Source organism: Athene cunicularia (assembly GCF_003259725.1).
Source record: "Athene cunicularia isolate RWA chromosome 6 unlocalized genomic scaffold, athCun1 chr6_part1, whole genome shotgun sequence".
Taxonomy (NCBI): Eukaryota; Metazoa; Chordata; class Aves; order Strigiformes; family Strigidae; genus Athene; species Athene cunicularia.
Genome location: NW_020799105.1, coordinates 6,367,933 through 6,384,432, shown reverse-complemented (window position 1 = coordinate 6,384,432; position 16,500 = coordinate 6,367,933). Strand labels below are relative to the sequence as shown.

General features: G+C 40.5%; 1 protein-coding gene across 2 annotated transcripts in view; it reads left to right on the top strand.

Moving 5' to 3' along the window:
* The window catches only part of ARHGAP22 (Rho GTPase activating protein 22), a 152,648-nt gene that overhangs the window by 93,824 nt on the left and 42,324 nt on the right, over window positions 1-16,500 (top strand). Inside the window, exon 4 of one of the 2 annotated variants that reach the window (XM_026850952.1) lies at window positions 14,679-14,807. In XM_026850952.1, the coding sequence (XP_026706753.1) occupies window positions 14,679-14,807 (129 nt within the window). Of the gene's footprint in view, window positions 1-14,678; window positions 14,856-16,500 lie in introns of both variants that reach the window. The other variant, XM_026850951.1, reaches the window with a different exon arrangement.

The window sequence follows — 16,500 nt, the reverse complement described above, 5'->3', positions numbered from 1 at the left end:
CCCCCCCTTAAATAAGGCATCTAAACAATGAAAAACATTTAACAGCCACTGTAGCCTGTTGTTAAAACCCACTGTTCTATCACCTTCCTACAGTAAAATGTATGTTTTCCTTTGGCACTGAGCACTGGCTCAACACTACTCAAAACTGGGCTATAAAATGTCATACAGTCTGAATTATCTCTGATCTGGTAAGTCACCATTGATTTTTCACCTGCCCCTTGATTTCTAGTGGAGAAAAGGAAAGTTTCAGCTCCAGCAAAGCCTTTTCTTCTTTAATTGAAAAAAATTAATAATGAATGTTTATTGCCAAGTGGTCCTTACTTTGCTGCAGCTGTAGATATACAGGACTTCAAAGCTGGATGATTAAGGCGTAGTTTTAGTTTGTAGCCAGGCAAGACAGACAATCTCAACTTCAAAGAAGAGGGGTGTTCTTTAATGTTGTGGGCTTGCTCTTTGTGTTCAACAAATGGAGCTGCCGGGGAAAATGCCATGTGTAGCAGACAAGTGATGTGGCTGCTGCATCTGGGAGAGTGTCAGCTGCTGCCTGAGAAGAGCAGCCCACACCCAGCAAACTCAGGATATCTGACTTCTGATTAAGTCATTTTTGCATTATACTGACTATGGGACCTTCAGTGTCTGCTTTTAGTATGTTCAGAGCTTCTGTCTGTGTGGACCTCCAGGGGTGGCTATGCTAAAGATGGGATTTGGGTCTGAGCTCTGGCTCTCCTGCTTCTTTCTGTCTGTGCTTGATTGTTTTCCTCCTCCGATGTGCTTGCATTAGGGAAGTTGAGCGAGGCTATCTCAGTGAAAGGAAGTGTTCAATCCACACAGAACTGTGGTTTGAGAGAAATAAGGGGCAGCACCGGAGATGAGGATGCTCTTCATCTATGACAGCTGTGTTGAAAAGGGGCCATCATGATTTTGCTCTTATGTTAATACTTTGTCTAGTCAACCTTACATACCAGTTTAGTCTAACAGGGCTAGCGGGGAAGGAAGTGGAGCTGGCTAGCTCCATCATTAGATGGACCTAGCAGTTGAGGTGGTGTGGGGCTTTACTTCTAACTCTGAAGCCTAGGCAGTGTGACCTGACCCTCTGCATTTTATTAAACTCTTTATCCTCATATCTGGTAGATGCTCCAGTACAGAAAAGAGAACAAAAGCCTTATGATGAGACAGAAAAGGGGGCTGTTACTTCCTGAACAGGTGGGCGTTATTTTCTAAGACTGTTTCCTCAACTACAAATGAGGCTTAAAAACCCCTACAGATAAATTCATTCTGTAGGTTTGGGATGCAGCAAGGTGCAAACATGTTTTGGTGAGGTATCCAGGATCAAAGTAAGGCATCTGGGTAGAAGATGAGCCCGCAGGCAGTCTGGACTGCACGCTCTGCCACTTTGAATGGTCAGAGACTTCATGAAACACTGTGCTGGAGTCCATGGGCCTGGAGATATGCAAGGAGCTGACAGGGCACCACAGAGATATGTCTGTCATTCATCAAATGACTTCCAGAGCCATGTGGCTCTGGTGCAAATCTCCCCCATCAGTATTAAAAGCTGAGCAGAACTGGGGCTCTATCCAAACAGTATCTAGGCTTTTGTGGAATGCAGACCACTCTCTCCACAGGGCTCTGGGATTCAGCAGCCAGAGAGGCCAGCACTGCCAGGAATTCATAGTAGTTGAGAGGCAGAGTTGGCCAACCCACCGCTGTGCCTCTCAATGAGCCATGCGTATGCTGATGAGAGAGTGGTGACTTCAGCTCACCAGTTAAAGCTCTCCAAATGGAGGAGGTGCCAGGCAACTGCTGGGGCAGCCGAGTGAAGGGACAGCTTTTTGGGACGCAGTATGCTCCTAATTTCTAATATGGCTTTCCCATTTTGAGAGCTCTGCTTTGGTGAGAAAGTGGCCTGCTTTCCATCCTGTGCTGGGGGAACAATGTTCCTGCTGTTCAGCTTGTTCTCCCTCATTCTTTGCTTTCTAGGGCTGGCACTGCCTTTGCAGTTGCACACGACTGACCTTCCAAACAGTATTCCTTGCTTTATGAGAATCAGTGTTTGATTAATCCAGGGTGCCTGGAAGTGGTAGTTCGGTTTTTCATTCCTGGCTCTGCTAGTCACTAACCAGTATCATACTGGAAATCATTTAGTGTCTCTGTATCTCAGTTCTCCAGTGGTATGTAGGAATTTCTCACTGTGGAATTTGAAGACTGTTTTTTTTCTTTAATACAGAGAAGGCATTTCCCCACTGATGCACAATATAACATTGGAAAGTAATTTAAACTTCTCTGTGCCTGTTCCCCCAAAACACTAATGTTTAGTTCTGTGTGACAAGCATATTCCAGCAGTGGAACAACTTTTTTGATTTCTTTTATTTGTTAATTGCTAAAGCATACACTGAAATAACTTCCACTTGCACAGGCTTGTTGTAAGATTGTTTTGCAGTTACTGTGGTGTGACTATTCCTTATCTGAAAAAGGCAGCCCAAGCTCTATTGGACATTTTTAATTGGACAGAGAAGTAATAGAACTGGACTGGATGAAGCTGATCTTAGGATAAGGTGTATGGTGTGAAGAGCTCTTCTTACTGTGTGCTGCCACCTGAGAATCAGTCTTCACTCAGACTCAAACATGGACAGGACTAGAATATCTGCAAACAGGAGCATTTAAGGCTTACAGATATTTGACTATCTATTTGCATATATGCACACTCCTTAGGATCATTTTTATGTAATGCTTTCATGCTTAGGTGACTAGATCACCTAACTTAAATTAAACAAGGCAAGAGAATTATTAAATCTTCTCTGGAAGGCTGGAGAAGCTGTGACTGTTTGGCAAGTGCTTGCAGATTTGCTTCTCAGAGACTCTGTCTTAAGAGTTCTGTCTTAGGGAGGTAACTGACAGACATCAGAGTTTCAAGGCGATAGTTTACTGCTGTCTTGGGTTCTTGCTTTCACACTATGAACCATTGAAATAAAAATAACGGTAAAGGGTACCTTCTGTGTCTTTAATGCTAAGGCAGTAAAACTGGCTGCAGTTACAAGCCATGCAAGCTTATAGCTCTGGGTTTTCTTCCATCATTTTAGATTTGTATACTATTTTAGGGACTTTCAAACTCACCTGATTTGTTCTTAGTAAAAAATGGGAAAGGAAGAAGGAGCACTTCCCATACTTCCCCAGTTACCTGACGTGATTTTTTTTTTTTTTTTTTCCTCCCAGCCTTGCCAGACCATTAACCCAAATGGTTCTTCCACATCTGAACCTTGTCTCCCCAGCTCCCTGCGTATCACAGCTTCACTGCAGATCATAATTAATTGTCTGGAAGGCCACTGTTTTAATGTAATATTAAGCAGGCAGCAACTCAGCAGGTGTCCCCAAGGTAAGGAAGGCAGCAAGCTGCTGGCTTCAGGCTTATCAAGATTTCTTTGTTTTGAAACAGAAGCTGGAAGGCTTTTATATATACCATGTCATTGGCTGAGCAGTTTCTGGTTTCTGGCTGTTGTCCTGCCTTTGACCGCAAAGACAAAAAATTCTTCTAACACATGCTGCCTGTGATAGCTGTATACAGTTCTGCACTCGCCATAAAGGAGCAGGGTGAGGAGAGGAAGGAGACTCACAAAGCAGATACATGTGCCTTATTTCCTGCCCTCATTTTTCTTAGCAGACCAGTTGGGCTCAGTGTATCTGTAGAGCAGGCCCACTGATGTCAGCTTTGCCAGAATGAGCTTTCTGCTTCTGTAAGCATGAAAATACTCAAATAGGTTGCCTACAGAGAGCATTCCAAGCAATGGGGTTGATACTCTGCTGGTCTTACCTGAGGGCTAGTTCTTAGTGGCCTAAACGGGCATAATTAGATCTAATTTATATAGTTAATGTCACTCTGGCAAAAGCAGCTAAACTGGCAGCCCTGGCATTTCTGTTTGAGTAGTATATCACAGTGTGTCGCTTCTGACCAAGCTATGTGCAGGCCTTTGGTCTATAATGGAGAAGACAAGTCATCAGTAGTATTTCAGTATGCTATAGTGGCAGTGAATGCTGCAGACAGGACTTCCACTGGGAAATCCACTGAGTCTCAGAGAAAAGCATTCTGTGCAACACTCCTTGAATTTCAGTGGGAACAAGCTCACCAGCTTAAGATGTCTCTCAGGATGAGTTGTTGTTTATTTAACAGGCTTTTTTCATTTCTTGTTTAAATCTGATCTAAATCAGCATGTTTTTGAAAAGTTATGTTACATCTGCTAATCATTAACCACTTCAAAGGAGCTTTTATGGACTTTTTGATAATGCTATTAACTGTGAGGAATTTGTCCATTGCCAGTGGATGGAGAGACTTAGAATTGATTTATTTTTTTTTTTTTTAAGCTTTGTTCTACTAGCAGTTCACTGACAGTTGTCCTAAAGCACAAAGACTTGAGGGCCCTGCTTTTTGCATCAGCACAACCTTGAGTCCCTTAGCCATCCACAACTGTGTTCTGAGTGGCTGCAGTGCTGAGCTCAAGTGACAACTATGATCTTTCCTTTTTGACAAAGAGCACTGTTGCCACAGTGAAGAGTGCTATGTGTTACACAGTTAGGTGTAGAAGATTCATTAGTTACCCAATGCATAGCCCGATACAGGAGGAGACTGCTATAAAACTGCTGTTCTGTGCAAAGTATAATAAGACTATGGACTTGGATCAAAATATCCCTGAGCTCTTAAGTTTGGATTTAGATCAGTAGTACTTCCATCTACATCGTCCCATCATTAACATTGGCAAGGATTTTTTCCAAATTTGCCAACATTTTGCCAAAGGCCTACAGTATATATTCTTTTTTAATTTCAATCTGTTTTCTTCATTAATGTGACTAATAGCTTCATTTTAATAAAAACAAAGTCTGCAACTGTTAAGTCCTTAATGATAGGCCATTTATTTGCTGCTGCCAAAACTGTACTTGTAAAGCTTCAGTCACTTCACTGAAGAAAACAATGATGTTTGTAATTGGTTGGCTTGAATTTCTGCAGAACTCTGTATTCAGTCTACAGAGAATCGGAGTCTTTACAGGCTCAGCTAAAAGCTCTGGTGTCTACAGCCTAAGCTGTAGTAGCTGATGGCTTCACTTCCATTCTTAATTCAAAGTCCAGAGCATTGGCTAAGGTGGGAGACATATAATCCTTTAAAAATACAGTGAGGATGTTTTTTGTTTCATGGTGGAGTAGATGCAGAGGAAAGAAAAAAATAGGCTTATGAGGGTCAAGAAGACAGTTGTAGAGAGACTTATTTAAAAGGCATGAAGACCATTTCATTCCTATTGCTGAGCAGACCTGGAAAATATGAGCACAACTGTTCCAGAAGAATGCAGAAGTTGGATATTATCTCTCCAGTATAAAATTATTAAAGAAAAATAGATCAGACTTTTCCATACTGATGATGTGGTAAGTAATTTCTTGTCAGGATTTAAAATTTCCCTCAACTTTTGTCTTCAGCATTAAAGATTTGATGAAATTTATGTGAATTATAAAATTGCTTGTGGTTGCATAGTAGGGCATAAAAATTATCCAGTCATTTTCATTCAGATATTTTGAAGCACAAAATAACATCGTCTTTGGTCAGGAAGGAATTTACTCCCTTATAATAGCACGTAAACATAACCACAGTTGGAATATATAATTTGATACATTCCTCAGGAGCGTTGAGTACTTGCTGCTTTGGAGAACTACAGAACTGTGTGGCCTGCTCTGCACAGATATGCCAATATTTTCTAAGTCTTTTGTACATACATTTCTAAATTTTTTTTGTACCCTCAAATTTATAGTTACCTTAATTTAGATGACTTCTGCAATGTACTGTGTAGGGGCAGGTTCCCAGCTCTTGCCAGCAGGCTGGCCTGAATTGCCTCCCTGTGATGGTGTGGCTTCTGCTGGCTGGAGAAAAATTATTTTCCTTTCCATCCAAGCCAGAGAACAGTGCAATGACCAGGAGCTCTGTGTAACCCAGGCAGTTCCATACTTCATCACTTTTAAGTACTAGACTTATTGTAACTTTCTGGATTTAAAATACATTGAGGAAAGCCTGCATGAGTGGAAGAAAAAAGGGTAAGGGAAAGAAGCCTGCTGTTGGTACAAGGCTGTCTATGGAACATTCTGGGGAAAAAGCTGTGCAACCTTTTCTTTCGCCCCCTTGTCATCCCTACGTGCCATCACCACCGTAGCCTTAGAGTTTTTTGTAGGGTTAGGGTCATCTTTTGTGAGAGGAAGAAATTTTCTTTTTTCTTTTTTTCTTTTTTCCAGCACACCTTTAGAGAGAGACAGAAGTTGTCCTTTTGTCATTCTAAGGCAGACACTTGATGGGGTAAACAAGCACCAAGAGCTGGTGACATGTTGGACAGATTTTAAAAGAAAGGTGTGTGAGCTCTGGAGCTCAAGTTTGTGCAAACAGAAGCAGCTGAACAACTATGCCTGGGCTCCTAACACATTTAGATTGTTTTCCAGTAGGAACTTTCTTTTTCCAGTGAGAATTTGGTGCCAAGGTGGCAGATACCTGTTGCCTGGCAGGCAAAACAGTGTTATTGTCAGCAGAGGCAACACTATACCCTAAATTTGTCCGGTTTGTCACCAGATACTGCCATAAGAGGTAGTGACCATGCCAGTGCACACTGAGAGCTCCACCTAAGAAACTGCTGATAACTTATGATCTATGTTTTGAACATGTTCAATCTCCACAGTAACCCCCTATCAGGAAACATTATTTGAGTCAAGAGCCACAAGGGTTTAATTGAGCAAACTGTCACTTGTTTGACAGGCTAACTCCCAAGGCATTATTGGACATAATTAGAATATCGGTACTCTAGAATTCACACTTAGGATGAACTGCGCAAGTCACAGTGGAGGTGAAACGGTGTCATGCAGCTCCTAGTCATTGCTTGTGTAGTAGCTGTTCTTTATGTTAAATACTGTTGATCAGTTTCTCTTTGAAATAGTTCTTATGGCATCCTAAACTGGCTGTGACCACCTTGGAGAGATTTTATCTCTTGCTGCTAGCTAGTAGAAGCTGATACAAAGCCCAAAGCAATAATACTACTACAGCTCACTTATTGGAATGCTACACAGAGTTGAAGGCGTGTTTCACAAGGTCCTGAAACCTGTAGAGTTAGGGAGGCAGGGTGATCACTGTTAATGGCTGTTCCTTTTATGGAGCAAGGTAATAGTGGTCAGAAGGTGGGACGGTATGATGCCAGAGCTGTGTTGGTACAAGAGCACTGCTATGTCCTTGAAAAAATAATGTACTCAGTAGTTGCATATTATGCCTGGGCTCATCTCAACCCTAAATAATGGGCTGCTGCAGTAGAAGTTGCCTTCCCACAGTTGTGAATTCACCTTAGCCAAGTTAAACTGTACTTTGTGGCCACAGTGAGCAGCATATCCCAGGCAGCATAGTAGTCTCTCTGAAATTTAAAATCATTGAAAACAAGCAGTCATGAGAGTATCGGAGTAACATTACAATAAATATGTTAATGACAGAAGTGTAACTTAAAAATGACTGAAATTTTTTTACCAAAACTTCTCAAAGTTCAGCCTAAGGCAGGTAAAGCACATAAAAATTCAGGTTAAGTAGACTTAAACATTACAAATCAATGAACACATGTAAGCAGGTTTTATAAGCAGGGCTTTGAGGTGGCATTTATGTGCAAAGCTACTTGCTTTTTCTTTATAAGTACTTTAAATTGTTTTTCTCCCCTCCTCTTATCTTGAATCTTTCTTTCTGTTTGCCATGGTTCCTGGAATGTGACATCACTTACCAGCATGTGGCCTACCTGGAATATGGGTTTGTTTATTTTCAAGGTTTTGGTTTATTTGAAGTGATTGGAAGCATTAACCAGTTCTTCAGTTTAATTAATACATAAGTCTAGAGCAATACAGGTCACACACATTATCAAGAAACACATCTTCAGGCAGGAGAGTCAAGCTAACCTGATGCAATTTTTACATATGAAAGGCCAAAGATTAAACCAAATCTTCCTTTCTTGCATCTAGTTTTAGTAATCATACACTTGATCCTGACAGCTGAAATAGAGCACTACTCTTAGGTTTTTAAGGGTTTTCTGTAGTCCGTGTACCAGTACAGAGAAGCTGTAGTGCCTTTGTTCATGTTAAGTCTTGTCAGAATTTTTGCATTTTTTTTTTTTTTTTTTTTTTTTTTTTTTTTTTTTTTTTATTTAAAAGCAGTTTAATGGCATCTGAAACCACAGAAGCCATGGGAGGGGAGAAACGATCACAGGGCCTTGGATTAGTTTATAGATGGCAGTGCCTAGGACTATTTGCCTGTCTTTTCTTTATTCTCTGGGATGAGGTCTAAGATCTGGGATCTAAAAATCATTTAGAGACTCATGAAAATGCTCTGCAAGGACTCCTAGTTGAGAATGTGATCATCTTCTTGGTAACTGTCATTAAACCTGGTGTATTGAAAAGTGTTTAAGGAAATTGGGCATTTATATTTGACTGAAAAGTCAATGAGATTTTAATGCATGCTCGTAAATCCTGCCCTAAGATGATTTGAACCATGTCAATTTATGAACTGAATTTACTCAGTACAATAAAAAGTATTTAAGATTTCACTTTCCTCATTGACATAACCAAAAGTTAAATGTTAGAATCCTCTCAAACTCCTTCCAAACTGTGGAAATAAAACACCCTTTACCTACAAAGTGGCATGTTTCTTTAGGAAAAATTACCGTTATGTTGTCTGTTGGAATTGAGACACAGTAAATTAATTTTCATTCAAAACTTGTTTCATTTATTTGCACTCCATATAATACTAAATCCCCAAATATATTTTTTTCTTAATTTTGTAAGCTTTTTTGTGTGATTATGAGTTTATTCAATCAGCTTCCAAATCAACTTCCAACTTGGATATCCCATATCTAGATAGATGGTTGAGTGGGTATAGATAGATAGATAGATACAAATACACAAATCATATCAAGCACATATCGCTGTTTACTGTACTGCTCAATTCTTCACAGATCATACCCTTGTAGACCCTGTCAGTTTCCCTTATTTTTTTCTGTCACTCCTTGACTACTTCAGATTTTTCTTGCTGTTTTTTCTCAAGTAACCTAAATAGAGTATTTTGAGATCAGTTGTGTATTCACAGCAAGTTTTTCCGTCTGTTAAAGGATCATCCAGAAAAGCAATAGAGTTGTTATTGGTTGTAGTGATGTTTAAACTTCATGCTAATGGCAGGTTAATTCCAGATTCATGTATGATAGGGTCTATCTCTAGCATTCAGGCTCTTGGAAACCTTAGGCTGGGTGAAAAGACTGCTCACCATAGAGGTTCAGCATTAGCCAGAATCAAAGGCAATGATTGAAAAAATGGAATTAGGTTTCTAGTTGACTATTCTAAGCACTCTTAATGACCTTTTGCTTACTCAGTACTATTTTTTTATCTCTTTTCAAAATTCAGATATTGACTGGGGTTTTGGGTTTGTTTTGGGCTTTTTTTCATAGCTGTGCAAAAAAAGATTTCCTCCTAATAGAGCGGCCTTCAATCTTGACAGAATTCATCCACCTAATTTTTTTTCATTATTGGGGAGATCTTACAGCCCTGAATCTGATACTCACCTTTAAGACAATCTTAAAGAACAGATTAGGGAATATGAACTGTTGCAATTGTTCTTTTCAGCTGTGGGTGCTACTTTTTGTCCATTTGTCAAGATCTTTGCTGCTGCTTGTCTGCAATCAAAGGCTTCCTGTCACTACTTGCTTTCAGACTGAGGGCAAACATGTCAGCTAGGCCTTGTGTTAGCCACCAGCTACCCTTTTCATAATTCAGCCTTGAACTGCCCTTTGCCTCCTGACATGCTGCAGCAGCATGTATACAGCCAACTAAATTTCACTGTTACTGAAAATACCACTCCACTATCCACACCAAAGCAATACAAACATGTAAATATATACACAAATGCAAGCATTTGTAATTGTGTAAATTTTCAGTAGAGTTGATATAATGACCATACACAAGCACATCAGTAAGCAAAACGATGTTAAGGTGGGGGGTGGAAGGAAGGGAAATGGTCTGAACAAAAAAAGAATCTGCCAACCTCAGCAGAACCTGACATCAGCTCTACTTGAGAATAGAAAAGTTCCTCCTTTTACATGTAATGGGCTAGGGACATCTCCTACTAGGAATTGTAGTCCTCTTCCCCCTGAACTTCTGTTTCCATACAGACAAAGGGGATCTAAGGCTTGACTTCCCAATCATTGATCTTAAGAAGGTTAAGCTTGTGTGAATCAAATTTCGGGGAAAACAAAAAATTCTAATGTTTCTTCATGGGAAACAGCTGTATAAAGGGAGAGATGCAACTGAACATCTGTTACAGGTTCTTTGAACAGGAACACAGGAATGATAGGTAGATCTAGCATAATGGCAGCCTTATGATTTGCACTTACAGTGAATGCGTACCAGACTAAGGATGGTCGAAAAAGAAAGAATTTTCAGTAAATAGGACTTTGAAGATTCCTGATGCTGTTGTAGCGCTCCCTCTGACCTTTAGCAAGTCACTTAGCCCCAGTCTTTCAGTATTGAATCTTCCTTCTTGTGGGGCATGGGGAAGAACTGAAAGGAGGACTGTTATTGAGGATTAGGAGGTGACACGCTTCTCTGAGGTGAATGCTATACAGCTGACGACAGCAGCAGATGGCTCCGATACCACATTGAAATGTAGTTGCACAAACCCCCTGAGCAGATGGCATATGAGAGAAATCCTACCAGCTTTAACTAGTCTGGGCCTGGAAGAGAGAGCATTCATGCAGTGCAGTTAGGGGCCTCGAGCTGTGCTGTTCCCTCCATGTGAAGATACCTACCAATGTGTGTAAAGCAACTTGACAAAGGTACCTTGAGACAGGGGTGGCAAAGCATTTGAAGTCAGCTGGGATCTGCAGTCCTTTTTCAGTAAGAAAACAAGTGCCTTAATCTCTAGGCTATTACATTTACTGTATGTACTTGTATGGTGGTCATAAGTTTTCCTAATCTTGAAGTTGTTCAGTTTCTGTACACTTGGGAGGGAGACAAGTAGCACTGACAGCTTGTTTTATGGATAGGAATGGAATTCAGTGTATCTTATCCAACATGCACTGGAAATCTGCAGCAGAGCAGACAGTTGAATGCAGGATCCTCTGTTCCTAAGTTGATGCTGCAGCAGATGGACTATTAATCCACAAAGTTGAGGCCCTTGCTTCTGCCACATCTATTGAGGTGTTGCACTCTGTGTTTGCAGACAGTTTTATCTTCCTCTGGTCTGGAGATGAAAGTAGCTTTGAGCAGAAAGACTGCAATGTTTGCTTGTGGCAGTCCTGAGCTACGCAGTCTGTCTCTTGAGGGCCAGTCTTATTTGTATGGGAGCTTGATTAAAGTTGAATGAGAAGTTCTGTTCAAGGGAATGGAAAGCCTATGTCTGTGTTAAAAATTGTTAGCAGAATGTTTCTTCCTATCATGGTGCTGAGTAGCCAGAGCCCTGTTTGATTCACACACTAAAAGTAGCTTTTGTGTACTTCAGGGTTAGAGTAACAGCAACTGTAGTAAGGGCTGGAGCTCCATTAGTGGCAGAGAAGAGGTTTGAATGCAGTATCTCAATGCAAACTTCATGTTGCTCTGAGAGACAAAACTAAAATTCCATATCCATGTTTCTAGGCAGGAAGGTTTAAAATTATTTTCTTAAAACAATACCTAAAGACTAGGGTGTTTGAGTTGATACTGTGTTTGTGTTGCCAACTCATATCTGAAACTCATCACAACATCCTGTTTTGGGTCTGAGCCCAGAAAAGAAAGCATCTGTGAATTCTGGGTAAAATTCTGAAGAAGGTACATGTGCCACTGTTTCCTTGGGTTGTTTTAAGAAGGTCTAAGTGTTTTGAATTTAGCTGTTTCTCATTTTTGTGACTACTGAGACTCAAAACCTGTTGAATGTTACAACATACAGAGACATGTCTGAACTCTGCCCTTTAGGGAACTCTAGTTCTGCTTGTTGCCTCAAGGATGTAGTGAAAGGAGGCAGCCGTGTGTGGAATGAAACGATTAAAATTTTATTTAAAAAACCCAGTAGTTTGTAGGTGGGTCTGCATGGTCTGCCACTGCATATTCATGTCATGTGAACATATGAGGCTTTCTCTAAGAAGGAATTCTTAAGTGTGTTCTTGCTTCTAAGCTACCCTCTATGCATGGAGTTGTCTTCATTTGCTTGTACTTACATGACTAGTCACTGACTCTCCCACAGGCAGCTTGTAGGTTTGTGACCTTGCTCCTATTTATAGTTTCATTGGGAAAGCCAACCATGAGGAACTGTACCTAGTTTTTGGCAGAGTCCCAGCTCTAGCATATACAGGAATCTTTTTTTCCCCATCCTGTTTTTACTTTTTATAGGCTCAAATAGAAGTACAAACGTTTTTTCTCTAAATGCTTGCATGAAAAAGACTTGCAGAGGTTTAGAAGGCAGCTGGCTGGTCCAGAATAACATCTTAGGGGAAGAGGAGTTGTAGTCAGGTCCCTGTGGTACAGTGATTCAGTGGGAAGATGCTGAGACACCACTTCTGCAGAAGTCCGTAAGAAGTCATCTTCATCCTTCTTTGCTTATTCTGCTTCATATGTCCATCTTTGTATGGGTTACTTCAGCTGTTCTGACTAAATTTTCAGTCTGTAATTAATTCTAAGCTAAGATTCTGGTTTCTTCTTGTCCTTAGTGCCTTGGGCAGGCAAGATCTCAGCTCTCTTTAAAGAACAGGATCTGGTTTTTTACCTTGACTAATCTCAGTTGTTTGCTGGTAGTGTGACCCATACATCGCATGGATTTCTGAGACTGTTTCATTCCTTTGAAGAGCTAGCTTGAGCTCAGGCCATCTATCTGTCAGATCCCGAACCCTTGTTTCTGATGTGTTCTGAGGGCTGTGAAAAGCCTCCTTCTTGCTATCATATCTTCTGTTAAGATATTTGGTTGTGAAAGGGCATTATGATAGGTCTGCCAGGTAAGGTACAGGAGTTAGGCCTCTGCTTCGCCCATGAGGCTGAGTATGTTAATAAAAGAATTAGGTTGTGACAGGAGTTTCACAGACTAATTTCCTGCATGCAAAAGTTGAATTATCTCCTCCTTGCTGTGGAGTATGATGAAGCATCGATCTGTTTAGATGTCTGTATCTTAAAATTGAGCTAGAGAGCTGTTCTGCTTCCTATGTCTTAAGGAATATGAATCATTCAGTAAATTCAAAATGGGAGACTGTCTGAGAGGATGCTATGAGGAAAGAAGCAGAATTTGGATACATCATGACTTCTGTTTCTTAAGCTGTGTGCCTAGTCCCAGGTGACTGTTGTCTCTCTACTGAAAGACTGCCTCAGTTTCCCAGTTCAGTGAATTTCTTCTCAGACAGCCACAAAATCCTTCCCAACATAGCTCATTTTACCCCTTCTGCTTTGCAAATCATCATATGATCCATGAGTATGTCTAGGCTAGGAGACAGTAGCAAGAAAAAGTACTTCCTTGGCTTGCAGGCAGCTCCCAGATTGCTCCTTTCTCCAGATTAGCAAGGATTTAGGAGGTGCATGCTCTGTGTACGCTAAATCAGTTCTGCAGAAACTACTGCATACCACCATTATCCTGCTCTTATCTCTGAATTTCATGGAAAGGCAATCTCAGCTGCTCAGTGCAGGCTGGCAGTTTTATCTTGTCAGTAGGTACTGAAAGCCATGTAAGTGTGGAAATGACAGTGACACAACGGCTAAGATGTTATCTCCACAGCAAAGCCAAAGGCAGTTTCCATGGTGATGGAGAAGCTCCAGGCTGCTGGTGATGCAGCTGCTGTGCTGGACACAATCAGTAGCCTTTTTATACAGAGGCTGCTCCAATAAAGCTTTTATGTGTTTATGTAGCCCTCATTATGTTGTATCCAGCTCTGGAACATAAAACAAGGGGTGAGGGGAAGATTTATACTGGCTGAAGTGGATGCTGACCTAAAAAGAAAACAGGAAAAGAAGGGTGAAAATGTTGCAAATCTCGGATTATCCACAAGTGACAGATGTATATGACAACTTGAGTGCGTTTGATATTCTATGCATTTGATATTCTGGTCAGTACTTTCCTGAGATATTGTGTGCCAATGTTAATACCTCCTCAAGTTCCTATTTCAAGTGAGAGAGACAGATGCATATCTCCAGGTCATAGCTCCTCTTCAAAATGTTTCTTCTGAATTGGATCCAAAATCAGAATGGGTCTCCTTTTCTCTATTGAGACTAGAAGTTCCCAGGGATCTGGAGAAAGTGGATCATCTTACGATTTCTGTATCTCAAGCGTTAAAATGTCTTACAATTCACTTGGTCCCGCTTTGGGTAATAATCTTTCAATACCTCAGCACATATATGTGGAATTAATTTTGTACTCTTCCTGTGGGGTCTTACAGCCTGTGCTTGCACTTTGTTTTTTGATGGGACAGCAAGTGCAACACCTTCAGCTTCCCACACTGGAAATGAACATATTGCACTTCTGCTTTGATCTTCTACCGACCTGTGCTTTGCGGGTGCTGCAGCACATGAGTAGGAATTGTGTGTAAAACTGCTCAATTAAAATAATCATTTATCATTTTGACCCAGACTTTTGGTGGTTTTAAATATTGGTTGCTCTCTTCTGAACTAGATGCTAAAAGAGATTTGTATTCTGTCTTTTCAGGTGGTGCGGGGGACCGGGAAAAGATGCCTGTCAATCATGAGGCTTTCCTGCTCATGGCTAATTCCCAGAATGAAATGGAAGATTGGGTGAAAGCCATCCGACGGGTTATATGGGCTCCATTTGGTGGAGGTATTGCAAATAGCTCACATGCACATAAATTAAAACATTTGCCTCAAGGTAAAACATATTCTTGTGATACTAGGATATGTGTAACACTGTAAAATCACTGAGATGCCTAGATAAGCCCTTGATTGTCTGAAGTGTTTTGCAGCAAGGGGGTTGGGTTGATTTTTTTTTTTTTTTTTTTTTTTTTTTTTTTTTTTGCCAGGGGATGAGAGGGCACATCCAGACTGTATGACTGACTCAGAAACGTGTGCTGATAATAAACATATCACTATTGTCAGTACTCAGTTTTTTACAGCTAATTATGAACTATTCTCTGGACCTTTTTTATCCTTATGGACATAAAGGAGTGTGTCCAGTTATCTCAATTTTCAACCCAAGGGAAGATGCCTGTCTTTAACCTCCCTACAGCCAAAGACAACAAAACTTTTCATCTAGCTAATGTAGGGCCCAGTTGAGAAAACAAAGCTTCCACTGCCTTCAACGGGGGTGTAGACTGAGGAAGAACAACAGGGTCAGGTTGAGTGAACACCTGTAAGATAATATAGCTGTTGACAATATCTGTAGTTAAAATGAACAAAAAAATCCAGACTCTTGGTGTTGATATTATACCACAGTCTTCAAATTCTCGTCAATAGATTAGATAGAAAATGTTTTTGAGGTTTAGTATAGAACAAGGGTTCACGGATGTTTTCTTCTGGGTTAATTGTTGGTGACAGCTGCTACTGGCTTGGTACTTGGACGCTCTGTGCTTTGAAGTGACTTGTGTGCTACCAGTGGAGTTCATGCAAATAGTGGTATCATATGTAGATTGTGATACTGACCTTTTTTTTGAGAGGTATAGATAAAGTGCCCGATAAGGGTTAAGTAATACAGTTACTTTTACTCAATGTTACTAGTTTTCCTGGATCTAAAGGCTCAAATACTACAACATCAATAAGAAGACCCAGTGTTTGTTAGTAACTTGGTGTATGATTTTTTTATTTTGAGTCTCTGTGTAGCAGCATTTGATTTGTCTGGAGGAGATAAAATCTCAAATGATGACATATTTTTTTCCTAGGTCCTTCTTTCACTTAGCAGAAAGGGTGTATGTACAAAAGGCATCTTGTACCTGATTATGAGAGATTATATGCAATGCTGTTGTGCTGTGCGCAGAACAAGCCCTTTTCGCTAGTAGAAACCAATCCACCATGATTTGTCTTTAAACATGAGTATGTGCTTGTTTTGCTTTCCTTCTGAAGTCCAGTCCACAGTGAAGGGTCGACTCTTAAGCTCAATGTACGTCCCTGCAGTTCCCCATCAGAAGTCTCAGAATCTCAGAGGTGGTATTTCTGTGGCTATTTGTAGTGGACCTTATAGTGTGTATTTTACAGCTTAGCTATGTGCATCAAATAAATACTGTGAGGAAAAAGGAGACCTTCAATCATGACAAATGGTACAGGTTCCAGCAATGGCCACCCTATTTAGGGGATGATATTGTCAGCAGTGTCAGTATCAGTGGAAATTTGGCTTCTTTTTTGTTAATGTTCATGTTTTTCAGTCCCTTCAAATAGTTCCAGAGCATGCATCTTTTTTTACTATTAAAATAATAAATAATTAAAAATCCTAAAAATTTAAAACCAAAAGCATGAGGATGACATAAAGGTAGGGGTGGTTGTCTTTTTTTCTTGTTTCTTTATGGGGGCAGTATTGTCCTAAT